We start from the raw sequence: 23,860 nt of genomic DNA on the forward strand, positions 1-23,860 counted from the left end.
TCATACAACTGACGTACACAAACTGTACTATACTTTGGAAAAGGATAGTTGACTAAAAGTGAGAACTTCAAAACACAAAAATCTGTGCTTTTGTTTTTTGCAGGCCAGATCAGAGAGAGAGAGAGAGTGTCGCTTCAACATACTTTTTAAAATTTACTTACACATGTCTATCATTTATTGCTTAGTTTTTTTTATCCTAGATGAAGACTGTAATACTTCTCTGTGATTATAATAGTCATTTTATTGTGGACGGTGGGCACCAGTGGATCACAGTCCTAGGTGGGTGAAATGCAGGCTTGACTCCATCCAGGTGGAACCCCCCAGTCCTGGGAGCTAACGGCTGGGTGTGCTTTACCAAGCCTGAGTATCAGGGAACACTAGAGCCTCACAGTCACAGTGGAAAGTGAAAGCACCTCACGTAACATGCTGCAGGCTTCCATTCATCTCACGGTAAGAGGAGGATGGAAAGGGGTCAGCACCTCACACTGCAGGGGTTCCACACATGGAAAGAGGAAGATGGGTGAAAGGTAGACAGGGAGTGAAAAAGAGGACATAGAGATGGAAAGCAGTATTAGAGAAAAAGTGAAAGAGCAGAACGCAACGAGGGAGGAAGTGAGGCATGAGTATTTAAGAATGATTTTGCTGGGTCAATTCCTGCTCATTGTATGTGAATTACTAACGTGCTTAAAAGAATACACATGACTAACATTGTTTCTCGTTAAACACTGCGATTTGTTTTTAAAGTGCATTGTAAAAGCATGCAGAACGGTTGCAAACTGGTGAAGCTGAGAGATTTACGAGAGAGAGAAAAACTACTAATGAGTCATGATTATAATGGGAAAAATAATAATGCAGTGGTACATTTTTAGCAAAGTATGATTTGTAAAGATTTCTCCATTGAAATGAGTTTGCTATATTTTCTTAAAAGTAGATCTAAAACTGCAAAAATGTTTATTAATGAAATATGATTCATCTATGCTTATGAAGGTAGTGTAATGATAGTTATAATATATTCTTATGCGTTTATGTTTTCTTCAAGTATTTTAATGTTAACACTCTTTTGATTTTCCATGTAGGCCCTAAAATGCATTATGTTTTTTCTTTGCAGGCCTTAAAGACATTTATTTTGTTCTTCATTATTTCCTTCAAAATAGAATAAAATGCTGAGATAATTTGTTTTAGTTACAAGTATAATCATTGAAGTTTCCTTCTTACAGTTCGAATGTTCTCTCCCTATGAATAATTGTGTCAATTGTGTTGCAAGCCAACTGGGAAATGAGAGTGAGGACATGTTGAGTTGCAAATGTATTTCCTACTTCCAAAAGAATGATCATTCCACAATCAGACCATGGATCTCAACCAATAGAATTATGAAAACTGTGCAAGAATCTACATTTGTGGCCTTGAGTTACAAACATTCCAAGGTATAAAAGCTTTGTGGGAAAAGTACGTGTGCGGCTATTTCCTTGAAAATGTTTGGCTGTGACATTCTGTTGGTCCAAACTCTGAATATCCTTAACTAAACTCTCCTGTTTTCCCCCTGCACATCCTTGGTTGGTGAAGATGAGAAGGCTATAACTTTCAACTGAAGGTTTGAATATTCAGATTATTGCATGCTGTGCATTAGTTCATCTTAATGTCAGTTCTGATAATCTACAACTGAACTTTGGCTCGTATTAGTACTAAAACTGCATCCTGTATTTGCAATGTCCGTTTATTTTTTCTCTCATCTCACACCAGTTATTTGATATGATTTGCTTTGAACTGTGATGATATTTTGATTTACCTGTATTTCAAATGAAACCCATGTACTAAACGTTCTAATGTATTATTGTGTATTTAACACTCATTTTGATGATTAGATAAAAGTGCCTTGATAAATATACTAAGTTTGTTTACTTATTGATAAATTTGTTTCTGACAAGTTATGGTAGTTTCATTTATTGTTGTTAGATAGGCATTACTTCATTACAGGTCCTCATGAAGGAATGGCTTTCATCTCTAATTATCTGCATCCCTATTAGCTCTTACAAAGATCTATCGGAGGACCTTGTGATTTGCAAGTAGAATTTCTATGGGCCCAAACTCTGTATTTTTTGTGAATTATATTACTGAGGATAAAGTTTATGGTGTGGTGGGATATCTATGTCTGTGCCCATAAAAATTAAGAACGCTTCTGCTGGATCAGTAGACCGGGAGTAAAAAAGAGGACCTAAAGACGGAAAGCAGGATTACAGAGAGGGTGAGAGAGCAGAACACAAAGACGGAGGAAGTGAGCCAGAAAGGTAGTGAGGAACTGAGGAATGCAGAGAAAGTAAGAGCACCAATAGGACAGGCAGCAGAAGTGTGTGTAGGGTTACCTCTTGTTGTCCAATCACCAAACAGTGGGACAGCTTAACTTTTCACAAAATGCCAGTAGCTCGATGGCCTACCCAACCAAGCAATGGTAAACTATTAAAAACATTCAGCCAGTGGTTGAAAAGGGACAGCCCATTGCTCACTCTCTCTGTTCTACTTCTTACATGAACGTTTTTGGTACCATGATGTCTGTTAAACAGGAGAACCTGTTAGTAGCAAAGCCTAAAAAGACTTCCAATGTGCACAATACAATTCTGTTATATGTCAATAGCACTAGAAGCCCTCCGAAGGGGGTCATTCTACACAATATGGTTCCATTTGATTGCTCATCACTTTTGTCTTTTACATCTTATCTGGTGCTTGTTCCCACTGTCTGTCCCTTTTCATCTTGTCTGCGTAGTCACTCTGCATGTACACTAAAGCTAGCTGCTGCAGAAGTATGGGGCACTACACAACTCAGTTAAATACAAATATAAATATGGACATGCCTGGGGATTTATGCCACTCACAGTCTGCTAACTAGCCCTTGCACAACTATCAATCTGGGTTCAGGTCGTGTTTGAGCATGAAGATGGCTACCTTACACATTGTAGATGATGCCCTACTGAACACTGATATTGATAGACATCTCAGCTGCCTTCGACACAGTCGACCGTTCCACCCTCATCCACATCCAGGAATCTTGAATGGAATTCACTAGCAAAGTCCTTCATTGGGTTCACCTCCATCGGATACCAGTTCTTTCACATGGACAGTTCCAGGTCTCACAAGATCCCTATCACTTTAAAGTTCCATACTGTCCCATGTCAATTTCAACCTTTAAATGAAGCCCTAACAGCATCAAACTTCAACAATATGTTAGTAAAACACAACTCTACTTGCAGGTCTCCTCTGTCGAAGACATCCAATGCCTTAACCACTGCTTGCATCTCATCCAAACCTGGATGCCCAGTGCCTACCTGAAACTCAACCCTACTAAGACAGAATTACTGTTATATGCCAAAACACAACAACCATTCTACACTTTAATCCGAACCTTCACTGAATGCCAGGTCACTTGGATTCACCTTGGACATCAACCTTACCCTCAAGGAACACATTGCCAAAAATGTGCAAACTACCAGCTCTCTCTTCTAAAGAAAGTGAGACTGTCCCTTCCAGAAAACAAATTCAAAACTGCTGTTCAAGCACTTTTCCTCACTCTGAATGGTGGTATTGCCCTTCTTCAAGGCCTGTAAGACTCAACATTGGTCCCCCCTTTAAGGGTATCTGACATGCTTCAGCACATCTTATCTAGGGCCTCAAGACATATAATCACATCACCCCCATTCTGATGGAACTCCATTGACTTTCCTTCCTGGCCCGCTCCATCTCCAAAAGCAGATGCATTATTTACAAAACCATCATGGCTCATCGTCAGCATGCCTGCTTGTCTTGCAGACAAGCTTGCCATCTCTAGTGGCTCTTGCCACATTCCCGACCAGGACACAATCAGACTGGAAACTAAGAAATGTAAAAGAAAAACAGGGTAACAGGCCTTTCCTTCTAAGCCCAGGATCAGGAGCAACATCCGTGTATCAATCATGACTGCTCCAGTTTAGGAAAGAGTTGAAGACTCACCTCTTTAAAGAACACTATATTGCAATGTAGTAACAGTGCACGTCTGCTCCCAGAACCCAGCTACTTCTCCTAGTACTTGTTGACTGTGTGCTTGCCTTTGACCCTCCATAGTGCTCTGGTTACATTTAGCTTCATTTGTGCTTTAAAAATACCACATACAAACATATATTTATACATACAGTCTGTTTGGTAGTTGTAGCGCCACTGGCTATTTTTACTGTTCTTTCTGCATTTCTTTTATGCACATGTAGCGGTATGGTTTAAATGAGCATGAATTTACATAGAAGCCACAGAGTTGCTCAATTTTTAATGTGTACTATAACCATTCTCTACTGTCTAAATACTTGTTCACATTCCTCACCATGTACCGAAAATTAACATAAAATAATCCCTCCTAATCCTAGTCCATATTACACAGTATGCGACTCAGTCACAATTTTGAGACAAGCTCCTTGATAGCTTTCCTACATTGTTTGCCAACATGAATGCATAATCAACCATACAGAATATTTCAAGATTCCTGCTGTTTCCAGATTTTATTTGTAGAACTAAAGAGGTAACTATGACCACATTTCTTCCTGTTGGTATCTATGGGCCAGATGTACGACCATTAAGGTTACGGAGTCGCAAATTGTGCAAAATTGCCACTCTCAATTTGCGACTCGCTAAACTTAATGTACAACATTGTCTCAGACACTGTTCGTGATTTCCATTGGGGTTGCAAATTGCATACGTCATGAATATTAATGAGGCTGTCGCAATTTGCAACCCCATTGGGAGTGGCTAGCACTCCCAGGGATGGTGGCCTGCTGGGGTCAGCAGATCACCATGTCTGAGAATGCAGCCCGTTTTCCTTAAAGGATTTTGGGATGGATTTAAAAAAGAAAAATGAAACTTTTCAGTTTCATTTTTTAAGGGCAGACAGTGGTCCCTGGGACCACTGCCTGATCTTAAAAAATATTTACGCATCCATTCACAAAGGGGACCCTTGGAGACATGGAGACCTTTTCGCATTTGCGAGTGGTTTACAACCTAGTAGAAATAGGTGGTAAACTGTGAGTGTATTGCGGCCGCATGCAGTCGCAAAACAGCAGTACATGGCATGGTGACTCACTATTAGGAAGGGCCGCCCCTTCCTAATACTGAGAGTTGGAAATGCTATTTTGTGAATCAGTGACTCGTAAAATAGCATTTATACATGCCGGTAACCTTTTTTGCATTCGCATTCTGGCCGATTTCCCGTTTGCGACCAGAAAAAAGGGTTGTACATCTGACTCTATGACTTTAGTTGTAGCTTTGAATAGTTGAAGTATGGATTTGAGATTTGTTTGAAATGTGTTTTCTTCTACATTGGTGTGAGCCTCAAAGCACAGTAATCTTTCAAGGACTATTATGTGCTTGGATAAAAATGTGACAATACATCATTATATTAGGCAACATTATATTAGATACTGAAAATGTCCTTGAGTAGGTTAGTTATGGGTTTCTTTTTTACAGACGTAGACAGAGCTCCTTTAATAACTGAAGTATTTTTGAGTCCAGAATTGACATGTATAGTTATTTATTGACGAGGCTTTAAAATATAATTCATATAACTGGGTGATTTTCACCTGCTTCAAGCCCCACTGATGCCATCGCCTCTTGTTTGTGTTGGATAAAAAAGCTACCTGTCCTTTTCATTGGTTCTATATGATGGTCACTGCAAGGCTTCTGTCAGTGGGGTCATCGTTCAGTTTCTTTGTCCTGGCATTTCTAATCTAACCATGTGCACTTTCTGGTTACCGAGATCTAAAACTCACCAGCAAATGTCTGGCTTAGAGACAACTGTACATGTTTCACACTCCTCATGTAAAGAAAATCACAAATAAAATAATACCTACATTTATAGACACACTGAGGATGCTTGTGGTCAGCCCTCATAGTCCATTGGTTTGTTGAACTGGTATTCTCGTTGCCCTGTACCATACTGCCTGCAACAATATGGGGTAACCCACTTCAATAAATGGCTTTCTTGCACTGCCAGTGACAAAAAATTTCTGTATCTCATGTTCAGATCCACCTAAAAAGAAGTCAGAGGACTGGTGGCCAATAATTTCTTTGCTAATGTTTTCTTTAATTGCATTTGTATTCTTTTTTGTAGCCATGTCTGTGTGTTTTCTGCATACAGTAATTCAATCTCAATTTTACAGAATCACATTTTCCTGCTATATGTTTTAAAACTAAATCTATTTGTATGCCTGACCACCGCATGTCTGCCATTTATTAGTCATGAGGAGAATCTGCTTAGTAACATGGCAACTGGCCTTGTACTGTTCTGCTAAAATTATATGCAATGGTTATTTTTTTTTCTTTCAAGTTTTTATTGCAGGCACATTGGGAGTGATGTCATGTTTTCTCTTTGTCCTTCTATTTACATATGAGACATAAACTTGCAATACAAATAAAAACATATTACACCAGCATGCCAAGGCTATGCATATATTATTTGCTAATAACATTCCCTTTTAGACGTGCAGCGGTCGCGCGGCGGGCGCGCCTTAGGCGCGCCAAAGGTAAGCCAAAGGTCAGCCTGTCTGCGCCCATCCGTGCCTCAGCCGTGGCGGACGCAGGACTCGCTGACCTACAGTCGCAAGTTCCAGACAGGGTCGCCATCTCTTACACACGTGAGCAGCTGCGCTCTCTGCGTCCTTTGGATTGTTTGGGCTCAGGACGGGGTGTGGGGAATTTTGATATGTTCAACCCCTGCTCTGTCTGTGGCTTTAGCTGTGCTGCTACACTGATTGGTCAACCTCCTCTCCCGAGGGTCTCTCACTCTATCTCAGCGGCTTTGGCTAATGCTCGATCGATGAGCAAGCACGCTGCGGCTATATTTGAACTTCTGGCAGAGGGCTCTTTGGACATTCTGTTTGTGACAGAAACCTGGCTTAACAGCGCCAATGCACCGGATGCCGAGTTGGCCATTCCTAAAGGCTTTAAAATATGCAGGAAAGATCGAGCACTGGGAAGGGGAGGGGGACTGGCAATTATTCTGGAAGAATCTTGGGTTCTTCATGTTGATTCCCCGTACGAGTTAGGAGCCGGGGAAGCCTTGAATTTCTCCCTGGTCCTTTCTCCCCATTTTACTCTAGGTGGCACCTTAATCTACCGGCCACCAGGGCCTTCTGGTCCATTTCTTAAAGCATTGCTGGAGGCTATGGTTCCTCGGGCCCTGAGGTTTCCGTGTTTTCTGCTGCTGGCTGATTTTAATATTCATGCTGAGGTGGCGGAGCTCCCTGAGTGTAAAGCTTTGTGGGATTTCTTTAATCTGGCCCACCTTTCTCAATGGGTCTCTCTGCCAACGAACTCTGGGGGCCACACGCTTGATGTGATCTGTTCGAACTTTCCCCTTCGGGTGGAACCCCCGCAAGGCCTCACGTGGGCGGATCATCGGCTGATCAGATTTGCGTGGTCAGCCCAGAAAATTATCCCTACAGCGGTTAAAACCGTGTGTGCCAAGAAAATTAATTTGTGTACTCTGTCTGCCTCCCTGAGAGAGAGCCGGCCCGTGCTGGGTGATGAACTGGCCAAGGCGGTGCCGACTTTCAACGCATGGGTTGCAGCTGGGGTGGCTTCGTCATCCAAAGGTAGCAACACTGGTAGAGCTCATTCTTCCCTGTCCAAACCTTAGTTTTCTCCGGAGCTGCGCGCACATAAGCTGGCCTGCAAAAAGCTAGAAGGGGCCTGGCGTCAAGCATACTGCCCTGTGGCTAAGGCGGCTCTGCGGGGGGCACAGAGGAACTACTATGCCTGTATCAAAACAGCAAAGGGTGAGTACTTTGCAAATAGGATTGATAAGGCTAACAATATTAGATGTGAGATTTTTGCGATTGTCAAAAGCTTCCTCTCCCCCTGCGCAGAGCAACGGGTGGTACCTGCCTAGGTGGCGTGGTGTTAGTCTTTCCTTGTTCTTTGAGCAAGAAATTACTGCCATTCAGTCTAGTCATAGGTCCTGTAGCACTTTGGACTTCTTTCCCGACTCCTCCCCTCCTTAGGGTCTTCCACCTCTAAGATGGCGGAGTTTGTGCCATCATCAGTAGACAACACTTTGGCTGTGGTTAAATCCCTGAAATCAGGGTCTCCAACTGAACCCTGTCCGGCGCGGGTGCTCGCCGGCATAGCCGAGGTGGTGGTACAGGAAATTTCGCATATCGTCGGCCTGTCTTTAAAGTCGGTCACTGTGCCCGCCGAATGGAAACAGGCTAAGCTGCTGCCTTTGCTTAAAATGGCTGGTGCCGATCCTGCTGTGCTCGCTAATTATCCGCCAATTTCACTACTTCCGGCTATGGCTAAAATGGGCGAAAAGATGGCATTTCGGCAGCTGAACGAGTTTGTTGATTCGTCAGGTGCTCTCCACCCGGCACAATCGGGGTTCCGTGCTGTGCACAGCACGGAGTCTGCATTGGTGGAAATCTCTGAAGCGTTTAGGGAGTGTCTGGACAATGGCGGCAGAGCGGCTCTAATTTTATTGGACCTCTCTGCCTCGTTCGACACTGTGCCATACCAGCGCCTTCTCTCTCGGCTAGCTGATATTGGTGTCACGGGCTTAGCTTTGGACTGGCTGAGATCTTTTCTCTCGTCCAGATCCCAGCAGGTCTGGCTTCCCCCCTTTTCATCTATGGCTAAGCCTCTTTCGATGGGGGTCCCTCAGGGCTCCATGTTGAGCCCATTGCTTTTTAATGTTTATTTGACCCCCCTGATAAAGATGGCTGAACAACTGGGGGCCAAAATTATTGCCTTTGCGAATGACACGCAGCTGCTATTTATGTGGCCCAGTGATGTCTTGGACACAGTGCTGATTCAGTCCTGTCTTTCCTCGGTTTTTAACTGGCTAGCTGCCGCACAATTGAAATGTAATGAGGATAAGACGGAAATTTTGCTGTACAGTCATTTTCCCCCTAGTTTTAGAGAAACACTTTGGCCGGTTGGCTTTCCGTTCCCCTGTTCAGTTCATGTTCCCGCTAAGAATTTGGTGCTCTGGTTCGGTGAAGACCTCCGGTTCGAGGCGCACATTTAGAAACTGACGGGGGGTTGCTTTGGGACCCTTAAAGCGCTACTGAAGTTTTTTCCTTATCTTCCTCCCACAGCAAGAGAGTCAGTAGCGAGGGCCTTAATTCTATCGCGCCTTGATTATGCCAACTCCTTGCTGAGCGGCTCCCTGGCCTATCTGGTGAGGCGTCTCCAGGTAATCCAAAATGCCACCGCCAGACTTTTATGTAATATTTCCAGCCGTGTGAGTGTAAAGATCCATTTGCAGAGAATGCACTGGTTGCTCGTCCCACAACGGATCATTTTTAAAATTCTCACACTGGCTCACAAAGCTATAAATGGTCATGGTCCTGCCTACTTGAGGAAACGATTTAGTCGTTATTCTCCCAACAGACCTTTGCGCTCGCCCGCTCAACATCTGCTGCATGTACCATGTTTCCGGCGTTCCCGGCTGGGAGGGCAGTCTGTTGTGGTTAAAGCAGCTTCTCTTGGAACGACCTTCCTTTATTCTTGCGAGCTACCCTGAACTTTGGTCCTTTTAAAAAAGCTTTGAAAACCCATATTTTCAGGATGGCCTTTTAGTTGTTCCCCATAGTCTACTCCTCTTTTTCTGTTTCTTTCTTTTTCATTTCGGGGCATGATACTCCGGCAGTAATTGAGCGCGTAACAAAACAGCATAATAATAATAATAATAATAATAATGCTTAGTAAGTTAGCAGTATTTTCTCAAGCAATTTTTTTTGGCACAGTAAAATAGATTAAAGGACGGAATCTCATGGACAAGAGGCTAGCCAACCAGCCTTGGAGAGTATTCAGAGATCCCGACCACGACGGCTGGCAATTAGCTGCAGCCCAGCAACATCCAGTCAGGATCCACCAAGTGATAGTCCCCTTGCTGTATCACAACAAGCCCAAGGCAACTGCAAGGCGGAAGATAATCCAGTTGTAGTCCCTCCTGCCCCAATGGTTCCTCTTGTCGATGACCCAGCGTTGACCCAGCGTTGAGCCAGCGTAGTGCCAGCGTAGTATGGTTCTAATATCAAAAGCCTCTGTAAACTTCTGAGTTGGGAGCCCCTCCGCAGGAGCCCTTCCTCCACAATGGCCTTTGAAGATGAGATCAGTTCAAAAGGGCACATTTTGAAATACACAGGCCCCCTCTAAATTTAGTCCTGTCTACCATTCTACCCTGTGAGGCGTGATCAATATCTTTAGTGGGGCCCATCCTTTTTCCTTGGAATGTAGGTGCCAATTCCAACCCCTCTTATCCTTCCCAGGGAGTCACCTCAACATCAGAGGTCTGCAGTTTCCCTTGAGTGCCCATAGTGGATGGTTGTATATCAGAAAATGCACAGATGTAGCTGTCCCCCCAGCTCCCACATGTGGATTGGAGACAGGCTGACAGGTACGCAGAGGGCCATGAGCATTGAAATGCTCACTTTCCCAAAATGGCATTTCCATTTTAGTAATGTTAAATCCACTCTCACTATCAGAGAGGATTTGCCATTACTAACCCAATGTTACCAAACATCATACTGCTACACTTCTGCATGTAGGAAATACAGCTCAATAGCCTTTCAATAGATCCCCCGTGTTAATCAATGCGAGAAACAGGCCCCTCACAGTACTGAACATATCACTTGGTGATATACACTACTCAGACATGTAGCGTATATATGCACATGCCCTACCTCTTCCCTACAACACATCCTGCCCTCAGGGAGTACTCAGCTTTACCAAGAGAAATGCACAACTTTGGCAAATAGCTATTAAATGCCAAGCTGAGTAACAGTATCCTGCACAGACAGGCCCCGCCATGGCAAACCTGTAGTATGTTTAAAGAGCTGCTGACACGGAAATTCTGTTGCATGGGCAGAATCTTCTGTAGGGTGATTCCACTTCCAAGTGCACAATCTGTCAATAATGAGTCAGGAATTAAGCTCTCCGCTTGTTAATTGTTATATGTAACAGGTGTTCAAAAACCTTTGCCAATCAAGCCTATTGTCTATACATTTTTTTAAATTTTAGAGCCAGTTCCAAATCCCCTATTGCACCAGCACCGAAATGTTTAGCAACTGCCAAATCAATGGACTCTTTTAATTTGAAGCTGTGTTGATCTGATTTTCAGTAGGTTTAGCCAAGACAAATATTACCCTGACGTCTTTCTTTCCAATTTAGTTCAAACCAATGAGTTCATGTTCTCTTTGGCTAAACAGTGTAAAATCTCTGCATATAGACTAGAGGCATTCATTAATAAATTCCGGTCAAAAAGGGCTTCTCGGTTTATTTAGCTTTTAGGCATTACGAATCCCAAAATCTATATAAAGATATTTTTTATCCCAAGTTTCATATGTGTATGTAACCCAGACTTGATTAGGAAAATGCAATCAATTTTAACCACTCTCTACAAAACACAAATCAATCCATAGCTGACAAGGTAAAGCACAGAGGCACAACCCTCCTGATTTAGATCCATTTAGATCACAAAACTCCTTAAACGCCATCAGGAAGCCAGTTAGCCACCTTCTTTGTCCCATCCCATCTGACTATTGCTGAAATCTCTACTTCCATGCTAGAAGCGAATGAAGGACCTGAACTGGAGTTTATCCCTGTTTGCTAGTTTGTCTTTCCACCAAATATGAAAAGAGTGTATTGGACAGATCCCTGGCAGGGAACGTTTTAAGATCCTAGAGCTGTCTTACAGTGACTTTTGTGCAGCATCAGACCTGCAACCGTGGGAAAAATAATTGAGTCTAGCCAGTCTCTGTTCATGAATCCCAACCATTATTTTGTGCAACATCTTTAACACTGATGAGCTGTGTTCAGATATGTCTGCAAAATATCACTACAAAAGACCTGCATTAGCAATGTAGGCAGTACCTGTTTCCAGTATATATAAAAAAGGTACAATTTATTCAGCTAGCCAAAATGCATGTTCAAATACCTACCCGCTTAGTACGGTAGCCATATACAGTCCCAGCTTACGGAAGATTTCCCAGTCATTAACTTCTATTATTTTTCCAGCAATCAAGAATAAAATACCTACTGGCATATACCTGCAGTGCAAAGAAAGAAGTGAACATCATGTAAGACGCCAATTTGCCACCAGTTTATGACAGCACTTTTTTCATCCAAAACAGTAGTCTAATCATTTTCAGTTTGATTAGAGCAAATACATCATATATATTTCTATCACAATTTAGAAACATGGCAACACAATGCTTTAGGTACAGACGTATAGGAAGCCAAGACTGACTTTGGATGAAGGCTTGGACGTTATGTTGCGATTGTCATTGTCAATGCTCAGGATTGCGAAGACAATGGCATTTCTTTCTGTTCTCCTATTACTGCATGGAGAGCAATTCAAGCCTTGCAGCTTACAGCTGGGATGTAGCGCCCTTTGCACATGGGATGCCATCTTGCTATTGGGTGAGTGACAACATGGCTGCATTTATGTGTCAAGAGCATATTCTGCTTAGCAACTTGGCAGCTGGGCTGAGTTTTTTCACAAGTCTCTGATGCAACAAGTATATCAAAGATCACCAAAGTGTCATTATTCCACATGTTCTGTCAGTGATAAAGATAAAAGAGCAGCCAGAAGTATGAATCTTATGTTGGTGTGTTGAGTTTTGATGTGGCACAACTGGCATATGGCTCATCTCGGGCCATACGTGCATGATCCTAAATGAATCTTTGCCATATTTGAGTCAGGCACATATTCTATTAAGATCAATGCAATAATACTCAATATACAAATGTTTCATTGGTGTACGTGCTAGGTATTTATAGACCAAACTGGGCTGCTAAGGCATCAGGGCCTAAGGCTGACGGATTTCTTATAATGTCATACTATGCTTAGTCTGACCAGCAGTGAGTCTAATACGATCATTAAATTGTGCCACTAAAAATTATCAATAAAACATCTCCGTGTATATTGATTCCAGTGACTTGGGTGGATAACTATTTTGACACTTGGGTCTGGGGAGAGTCTTTTGGCACAGAATAGACTAGCGAGGACAACCTGCATTAACCCTTAACAAATCGGGTCTATTGACAAATATACACGTATAAATTTACTATTACATTTTATAGTAAATTTACCACTTTTGGCTATTTACCATTTAAGGAGTGTAACTTTACTTCAAATTGTATACTTACATGTGCCAATCCCCTGAATGCTGGGGGTAGAGCCTAATTTATGAATATAAAGATCCTACTAGTAACTTTTTAAAAGCAGGTGGAGGACTACTCCACCAGGGCAGAAACCATGCTATGGTAAAAGATAGGGAAAAGTAAAAAACATAATCCCATTGTAAGTTAATTTGATATAAAACATAATTAACATATTTTATGATGAATCTCATTGTAAATTAATTTGATATATATATTAAATATACAACAACACAGAAAATGCTCCAGCACTATTTAACCCACTTTTGCATTAAACATTTAATACAATATACCCACTTAACATAAAATATTTAAATGTATTTATTTTGTATTAATATTTACCATACGTTACGTACAGTATTAATTTAACTTAATATATTAATTAAAAATAAAAGTTACATTTTTTTATTATAAAATGTACTAAAATACTAAAATATTTTACAATTAAATAATATGTATTACTTACACATATTTTTAAGTTTAAATTAAATGTATATCTATATTTAAAAAAGTCAAAATAAAGGAATTTATTTTAACATTATTTCCTATGGTGTTCTATTTTAAGTCCCTACCTCAATTTTTTTCTATGGGTAGGGCATTACAGTGCCAGGGTTTGGCCATGTGGGCTGCTGGGAGTACCACTGTTTTCGGCTGTAGTAACTAAAGAAATGTAATTTGTGAATGGAAATGGGCTTACTCTTTTGTGGGCGGCTGCATGCCCCATGCCTTACCCTCTCTAAGCCCCTACTTACTCCAACTTTAGCCACTCCTATTAACTAGTAAGTAGACACCCTTTTCCAGCCACTCCCCTCTCCCTCAGACATTTATTACTTCAGTTTCTGAATAGGCTATAATGTGTGACTCAATGTACAGATGCAACTCCCTGTCAATAGAAGCTGTGTGCTTGGATCCCAGTTTGAGGAATAAAGCGCACATGTCATCATACAAGAATGTTTGCACAGCGGTGATTGGTCATTTGCAGCAAGCAAATTATTCTATTGAGCGGAGAAAGTTCAATGTTTATTATCACGATATAGGTTGGTACTCAACCACTGCTCTTTTTATTTATTTATAGCATTTTTAAGAATAGCTCAGTTGTAGATACCTATACCTTTTCCAATAAAAGCTGAATTCTTGTTGGAGTGGACACATTGACTTTCAGTATACTCTCAAGAGGCAGTTTTTTTTAAATCCAATCTACTTGGTACAAGGAGCCATACTATGGCCAAGCCTAGCCCTTCTTCATTTTTATCCCCCATTTGTCCTTGACAGACAAGTTGAAGCATCTACTACCGGCCTCTTAATAACCAGCACAGCAGTAAGTACCACTAGCAGTTACTATCCCTACAAGCAACAGAAATATTTCCATGAGCTCTGGGAACTTTTCTGATTGTGGACTCCAGAGACCTCTTTGATTATTCATTTATATTCTCCAAACCCGTTGAGGTAGAGAATGAGAGATGTGACTCCATGGCAGGTTATCTCCACCCCTGCTGTTCACATTTCTCAGTGCTCTGCTTCTCTCCCTCTTGTGACCCTACTGGACTCCAATATCATATGGGATCAGGGAATCAGGAGGTATCCTTCTACATCATACACCTAGTCCATTGATCTACTGGTAAGATAGGGGTGGACATCTTCCTCAAAGTCTGGTGCACCTACTAATTCCTGCAGCTTGGCATCGCTATAAAATAATCCAGCCTGATAGCCGTCATGCTTATTTATGCTAATGCACAGGTATACTATTGTATTGGAGAATTGACTTAGCACTTCATACATCTGATGACTTTATTAAGTGATCAGCCCCCTGAGCATCTTTTTAAAGTGCATGGTTGAAAAGGGCATTGATTGTAATGTGACTTATGTGTGAGGTTTAGAGAAATGCTCTAAACACCGCATGACAATTCTGCTTACCATATTTATGAATTGTTGCAGAGAGTACTAGTATAGACCATTAACACATATGGATACTAACCATCTTTTTTAGTGTTACATACCAGTGAATATATCATATGGAGTGGTCAAGAGTAACAGAAACCCAACCCCTGCAAGCAGTGTTAGCAACCAATTAATACAAAGTATGGATTCACTTATGAATGACAGTAGCTCAATCCATGGAAGCACTTTAAGCAACCAGTGAACACTATATCAAGTAGCACATGTGTATGAAATGCTCCACTCCTCGATGCTATATGAAGTCATTCAGGAGTGACAGCAGACCGCTGTTTAAGCAACCAGTGCATACTATGTGGTGTCACCCAAGAAAGCCAAATGCCCAATCCCTGGAGGTCTTTGTTAGCCAATCACTGAGTACATTATGGAAACACGCAGTGTATGATGTCATGGAGTATTGGTGAGTGACTGAAGAAGTGGACCTTTAGAGAGAGTGGGTTGAGCATAGAGAATGTTGCTCCTGGTGGGGGTTTTCTATTAAGTGATTTGTAAGCTTTCCAATAAACCTACATAACCTGCTATCCTACGTGAACTGGCTACCTGACTCTTACAGAACAAGAGGAATATTTAATTAAACAGAGTCCCTTAGGACTGAAAGAGGAAAGGGGGCTAGCCAGGTGCAACAGGACCTCAAACCCTGGAGAACTGGTAAGCTGCCAAGTCAGTATATATTATAGGAAGTAAATGCAGTGGGAGGCCCATCCCATATAGGCGCCGACAATAACAGCCATAAGTCTGGCGTTCACAAAATAGTGAAATGGTTGTATAGGTGCAGTATACAGCTTTAATTCTTTCTACAACATGTGATAATTATTCCGGCACAGGGGTGAACTATGGCATCTTGAATAGCTGGGCTGGAAGTCCCTCGACTGGCCTTTCATACTGTGAATTTGGGGTGTAAAGAGGTACCCTTGAGGACCCAGAATTTCATTAGAAGGTAGCTGGGCGGGTTGGTCCAACATAATAAAAACTGTACTGCTGAATACAGCTTTAGAAGTTTTATTTTTCATTGAGAGTTGCAGTGGCATCTCTAGAAGTGAGTTTTCGAGGGGCAGGGGCACACATTGGGCTACACATAAAACTGATTGGACCACCGACAAAGGTCAAATGTAAAGTGTGTGTATGTATGTGTATATATCTCTGTAACCTCTGTTCTCTTCAGTAAATATCTCTCCCTCTCTCTCTCTCTCTCTCTCTCTCTCTCTCGCTCTCTCTCTCTCTCTCTCTCTCTCTCTCTATATATATATATATATATATATATATATATATATATATATATATATATATATAGAGAGAGAGAGAGAGAGAGAGAGAGAGAGATACATTCCCTGAGGACAGGAAAGGTTACAGGGACATTACAGTTAGGCTAAGATATCACTCATTCAAAACCATTTAGATTCAGAAGTTATACTTACCTGAGCTAACTGTAACTTACGCACCTGTAATGGTATTTGAGTGACTGTATGGGTTTGCGAGTGGCTGTTTGGGTCTGTGAGTGAAGTGTGAGAGTGGCTGAATGGGTGTGTGAGTGGGTGTCTAATTGTTTGTGTGTCAGCAGCTGTGTGAGTGAATAAGCCAGAACGGCACCTCACCTGCTGCTTTATTCAAAAAGAGTCCACAGTTTTTGCGCAGAATGTCTACCCAACTGGAGTACTTTCTACTGGTTAATTAGTAAGTGCTACCTAGTTGGGTAAATGTTTTGTGCATTACCTACACTACAGCTGCGTAATGGACCACAAGGAAATGTCTCCATTGACCTTGCGTGTGTTTCGTCATTGTGATTGATCCTCTACAACAGGGATCTTCAAACTGTGGGGCGCGACCCCCAGGGGGGCCGTGGAGCGATGCAAAGGGGGTCGGGCCTTCACAGTGTCACTTCTGCCCTGGCCTCCAGGGCTTCAGCCCCCCTCCTCCCCATTCTGTGTCTCAGCCCGGGCTGCTGCAGTGCAGCTCATGCTCCTGTGGCCTCGGCTGGGCAGTGTCTGGAGTCTTATCTCTGGACCGAGTTTTTCACAAGTCTTTAAAGACCATTAGCATATTTACATGCCTTTGTTAACTGATTACCAAAGCTTAGTTTTTTATGGTTCCAGTACCCCCTGGCCCCCCACTCTGCCTATTCCTTACATTTGTATTTTTAAAACTTACTGCTGTAGTGTGAGAATGCATTTAATGTAAAGAAATATAAAGTTGGGTTGCCAAAAGAAACATGCCTGCTATGTGTTGTTTAAAGATCCTGCAGAGACCTGCTCTTGGCACTAAATTGAGTTATAAATAAAAAAGTATGTATTAATTAGTGATGTGACTTTTCTGTCTTTATTTTCTTTAATTATTAGTCATGGATCATCGAGACATCCCTAGCTAACAATTAAAAGTGCTTTCCATTTATATTTGCTGTTCTAAGTATTCACAGATAAGTGCAAAAATACAGCTGTAGGTGATAACGAGCTGGTAACCCTAATCCTTAGACTGGAAATTTGTTGCAGGATCAGCACATTATTTATTTCCTCCACCCTCGAACCCTGATTAATGCCATTATAGCATTAGTTGAACCCTGCGTTTCAAGATTCTGGGAATGCACCCTGCTTTCAAAGTACTCACTTCTCATTCTCGCCTTCACTTTCACGTTCACCATGCACTCCCAGCGATCACAATGCACTCCCACTGATCACCATGCACTCACACTGATCACCATGCACTCATACTGATCACCATGCACTCACACTGATCACCATGCACTCACACCGATCACCATGCACTCATAGCGATCACCATGCACTCATAGCGATCACAATGCACTCACACTGATCACAATGAAGTCACAACATTCACCCGCTCATCCTGCACTTACAGCGATCACAATGCACTCACACTGATCACAATGCAGTCACAACCTTCACCCACTCACCCTGCACTCACAGCGATCACAATGCACTCACACTGATCACAATGCAGTCACAACATTCACCCGCTCACCCTGCACTCACAGCGACCACAATGCACTCACACTGATCACAATACACTCGCACTGATCACCATGCACTCACACTGATCACAATGCACTCACACTGATCACCATGCACTCACACTGATCACCATGCACTCACACTGATCACCATGTACTCACACTGATCACCATGCACTCACACTGATCACCATGCACTCACACTGATCACCATGCACTCACACTGAGCACCATGTACTCACACTGATCACCATGCACTCACACTGATCACCGCACTCACACTGATCACCATGCACTTACACTGAGCACCATGTACTCACACTGATCACCATGCACTCACACTGATCACCATGCACTCACACTGATCACCATGCACTCACACTGATCCCCATGCACTCACACTGATCCCCATGCACTCACACTATTCACCCGCTCACCCTGCACTCACAGTGATCACAATGCACTCACACTGATTACAATTCACTCACAACATTTACCCGCTCACCCTGCACTCACAGCGATCATAATGCACTCACACTGATTACAATGCACTCACACTGATCACAATGCACTAGCACTGATCACAATGCACTCACACTGATCACAATGCACTCACACTGATCACAATGCACTCACACTGAACACAATGCACTCACACTGATCACAATGCACTCACACTGATCACAATGCACTCACACTGATCACAATGCACTCACACTGATCACAATGCACTCACACTATTCACCCGCCACTCACAGTGATCACAATGCACTCACACTGATCACCATGCACTCACACTATTCACCCACTCACCCTGCACTCACACTGATCACCATGCACTCACTGATCACCATGCACTCACACTGATCACCATGCACTCACACTGATCATCATGCACTCACACTGATCACCATGCACTCACACTGATCACCATGCACTCACACTGATCACCATGCACTCACACTGATCACCATGCACTCACAACATTCACTCGCTCACCCTGCTCTCACAGTGATCACTCTGAACTAAAAATTCACTTGCATTGTTCACTCAGTACCTCACCCTGCAGTCACACGAGCACACTTCTCACACTGCACTCATGTGACACTCTACTCACCTGTCCCCCCCTTACTGCTCAATCTGTAGCTCACTCAAACAAGGCCTTCACTAATCATGCACTAATTCGTTCCACTCTGCACTTACAGCCGAACCCAAATTCATATGGTCACCTCACTCACCCTGCAGTCACTCCTTTTACCATACTCTCACACTGTTGCATTGCTCACAGTGCAGTCTCTTGTCACCCACACAGTGCAGAAGGTTAAAGTGCCTGGTACAAAGAAGATGTACCATGCACATCACAGAACTGAGTGTGAGTAAACTATGAGTAGCGCTATAAAAAAATTAAATGTTTGTCAGACAGGTACTATAGAGAGATGAGGTGTATTGTTGGTGAGTGGTAGTGAGGGAATTCATGGAGAAGGTGGGAAGACTTTTGCACCGTGTGCGACCAGTGCTTGGACAATCCCTGGCTGGGAGTATTAACCCCCCCCCACCCGAAGTTCGGGTCTAGTGGATGCCCTGCTTCTGCCTATTATTTACATTTGTAGTGCGCTACTGTTACCAAAAGGTGTCCTGGGGCTAATAACCATCTGCTGTAATGTGAGAGAGGGATCCGGGGTTGGGAGAGGAGAGAAGAGAGGGATGGAAGGAAGGGGGTGAGAGGAAAGGGGCATGGGTAAACTACTTAACTCTGCACAAGACCACCACAGTTTGAATGTACCATTACTGCTCCCGGCCATGGCCAGGTGAGCTTCTAATGAGGCAGCGCGTATTCCTGCGGATTGGGAGGCCCTTCACAGAGGTGACTAGACATCTTTCTGATGTTAATTGCTGTATTTTGGTTATAAACTGGCACTGATGGGGTGAAATCTTTACTCAGTATTACTTTGTTAAAAAAATCTAAATAATAAAGCAATGCTACCCCAAAATACGCAGCATCACAGAACATTATTTACATTTTCTACTCACACAATTTAGTGAAGCCTGTCGCATAATTTGGTCCTCACCTTCCTCATAACCTAGAGGTTTAGACATTTTTGCCAGGAGGGGTCCTTATGCTAGAAAATGTTGAGAGGGGGGTCTCGGCAACCAAAAGTTTGAAGACCTCTGCTCTACAACATCATCCAGAAATCTGTGATAACATGAATCCTCTTATAGAGAAGACAACAAGACTACAAACAGGTAAATGTCCACCAAACAAGGGTCCTTCCTCGTAACTATATGAAGTAAGTGCTTATTTGTTTGGTGGAGATGCCCTCATATTCTTTGGCATCAAGGTTACATCACTACAATTGGCAGGAAACGCAATGGGGGGGGGGTTGTTAAGCTGTAAATCATTGTAACAAAAGGCAGGAAGACCTTTGCATACTTCTATGGTGTATGGGGCGGGGTCAAACGGGCAGAGCTTACAGGTGATTTGTGAATTTGCATACTAGTAGTAATTCAAAGGGAGAACCATGGACTCTGCTCTCACCAAGACAGGACAAGAACGCATTCATGGGAAAGAAGGGCTGTGCCCCCTTCCCGTGCTGATTTTGGCTCCAGGGACCGCATCCCCAGGGCCTGGCCTCTTGATGCTGGGTGCCCTGGAGCCCACACAGGGCACCCAGTGTGCAATGTTGGGGACAGGGCCTCAATGCCTCTGCGGTCCCTGCCAGCTGCCGGCCTCCAGGGAAGACTGCATTGCTCCCACAAGTACAGAAATGCTCCTCTCTATGTGTGGGAGCAATTCTTTCATCTGTTTCCCTGCCCACTTGACAGCGGGAAGGGAAACAGTAGTATATTTATATATATATATATATTACAAAATGACGAATCCACTTTTGAACAAAGGCCGCTGCACAACAGTCTCTGGTAAAGTTCACAAGTTTTATTTCCCATAGCAAACACCAAAGCATTTTAACTCTTGCGAGTCTTGCTGACCGTGAGAAAAACTTGCAAGAGTTGAAACACGTTGGTGTTTGCTATGTGAAATAAAACTTGTGAACTTTACCGGAGACTGGTGTGCAGCGGCCTTTGTTCAAAAGTGAATTCCTCTAGAGGGATCTGGTCTACCACCACCGCTAGCAGAGGAGTGCACCATTAATCTTTTAGACCGCGTTGGATTTTATATATAAATATATATATATATGTATATATATATATATATATATATATATATATACATACATGTTTTCTTAAATTATGTAAATCTAACTCTGTATGTATGTTTGGATAATCTATACTACTATTATAAAGAGAGAACACAAACCTTTTGGCAAGGTAAACTCGGGAACCACAGCGGCAATCCACACACCCAATACATTGTTGTAATCCTCAGGGTGTGCAGATGGACATAGGCTATAGAAAAAAAAAACGTAAATTTAAAAATATAACTTAAAAAAAAAGTAGTGCCCTGAAAGTAGCGCCGGCCGCGACGCTGACGGCCACGACGTAGCGCAGGGCGCAACGTACTTGATGACGAGGAGGAGCGGCGGTGAAGTGAGGAGCTCGGGGAGGAGCGGCGGCTCAGGTAAGGCTCAGGGACACGGGACGGGAGGGAGCCGGTGCGGGAGGTTGGCCCGGAACAACTGCGGTAAGGCTCAGGGTCTGGGGGCAGCATTTCAGGGACACGGGACGGGAGGGAGCCGGTGCAGGAGGTTGGCCTGGAACAACTGTGGTAAGGCTCAGGGTCGGTAAGGCTCAGGGTCTGGGGGCAGCATTTCAGGGACACGGGACGGGAGGGAGCCGGTGCGGGAGGTTGGCCCGGAACAACTGCGGTAAGGCTCAGGGTCTGGGGGCAGCATTTCAGGCTTGTGTGCACTCCCGCCCCGGACCCCGCCCGCCACGACATTGTCCGGGACACAGACAATGTCGTGGCGGGCGGGTGCCGGGGCGGGAGTGCACGCAAGCCTGAAATGCTGCCCCCAGCCCCTTCCGCCCCAGGCAACGCTGGGGCGGGCTGCTAGTTATATATACATGCATACATACATAGTCCGATTTAAAAATCTTAAGCAATTAATCTACTTTACATTGGAATGTAGGTAGGCGTGGTGCAATGTCAGTTTTTGTTCAGTTTCACCGCCTGTGGTGGTTGGGCTCAAGGTTGCAAGGATAAATGGGGCTGCGGCAAGTGTTGCATCTGCCCTCCTGCAGAGATGCCAGCGTTGAGGTGCCAATAAAGAGGAATGTGAACTTTGGCTTTGCACCAGTATGCGAGCTGATCAATGTCTTTAATGCAAGTTGGCAGATCTGTTATTTACCCCATTGAGTCAATAACCAATCTGCCTGATAACCTACATATATTCAGCCAATGCCAATCATATTTTACCCTACCCACATCAATGCAATCATCTCTCCAATCAAACCCATGCATCCCTACACCCACCTTACAACAATCATATATTCCCCTACACCTTATCAATCACCCATCCGGCCTCAGACATGCATTTATTTACCTTTCACAACCCAAGCCCCCAGACATTCTTCCCAGAAAGCACTAGCCCGTCGAAGATACAGCTGAAATGCTCTTGATGTACGTCCCTGCGCCTATCTGATTTGGGGTACAGCGGAGCAATCTATTTTATTTTTAAAATAAGTATACTTTTAAATCTTGTTGTATGTCGTTTACATGACGCCCCATTTTTCCTCATACCATGTACTCTCATTTAGCATGCAATTATGTTTTTTGTTTCTGACATTCTTTATCATCAGTGCCCAAAAGATTCATATCACACAATTTGAGAATAAACATGTACTATGCAAATTAGTTTAATTCAGATTTATAGTGTGTTTCTTTATTTTACAGAAATACCTTACAAAATGGTCATACATCCAGCTCTTCTGGACCTGCTGGTGTTTTGTTGGAGTTTTATGTAACGTAAACTCGAACCACCGGTATTGAAGCCCTCTACATGAGCACTAGTTACATTACTCAAGGTCACATTCATTTTTTATTGTTTCAAGGACAGGGAGTTGTGAAATTTCCCCAGAATCACAGGATGTTAACCCGACACTGAGACTCGAACTTGTTTCCTTGCTCAGTACATAAATGGTAGATCTGGCCGTTATGCCACATCCTCTGATGTGTCCTCTCTGATACAGTACCTATCATCAGGAGCTTCACGACTGCTTTAATACATCATTTGACAATAGTAGATGATAGATAATGGGGCCAACATACTACTGCTGGTGTCAAATTATTAATTATAGATATGTAAAGTCTGAACCTAATAGTGCTGGATCATATAACTAATCATTGAAAGTATACAATATATAAAAACAAAAACAGATTTTTTTTAACCTAGTCCATGTTGTCTACTAGAAATCCTTGGAGCTGATAGAAATATGATAAATAACCGTTACAAAATATATAAAAGCACAAATCAACACAACTAAAATGTATAAATACCATCTGTAACTTACATTTCTGTTACAGCATCAATATCAAACCATGTACAAAAATATTAAAAAGTTTAGTTCATATAAAATACCACATATTGTTACAAAATAACATTCTCTAACACAGAGTCCGCCCACAGTCTACTTTTTCAAAACAATATCTAAGAACCTACCAATAACATGGCATAAGTGGCCATCATTACAATTAATTATGTAGACTAACAAACTGGATAAATGCAGGATATTGATTTTACAAAATCTTGGTAGCAATGGTTTCTTTCTCTAACCATCAAATGAGAGAAAGAAAACGAAAAGGTGAGCTAGAGTCAGGTC

The 23,860-nt window shown here is 42.7% G+C and overlaps 1 protein-coding gene across 1 annotated transcript in view; it reads right to left on the bottom strand.

Annotated features, from left to right (window-relative positions):
* SLC1A1 (solute carrier family 1 member 1) overlaps positions 1 to 23,860 on the bottom strand; it is a 400,763-nt gene that overhangs the window by 58,915 nt on the left and 317,988 nt on the right. The window contains exon 8 of the mRNA XM_086961206.1: positions 11,949 to 12,056. Within this exon, the coding sequence (XP_086817332.1) occupies positions 11,949 to 12,056 (108 nt within the window). The remainder of the gene's footprint in view (positions 1 to 11,948; positions 12,057 to 23,860) is intronic.

This window comes from Lissotriton vulgaris, chromosome 3_1, assembly GCF_964263255.1.
Source record: "Lissotriton vulgaris chromosome 3_1, aLisVul1.2, whole genome shotgun sequence".
Lineage (NCBI taxonomy): Eukaryota > Metazoa > Chordata > Amphibia > Caudata > Salamandridae > Lissotriton > Lissotriton vulgaris.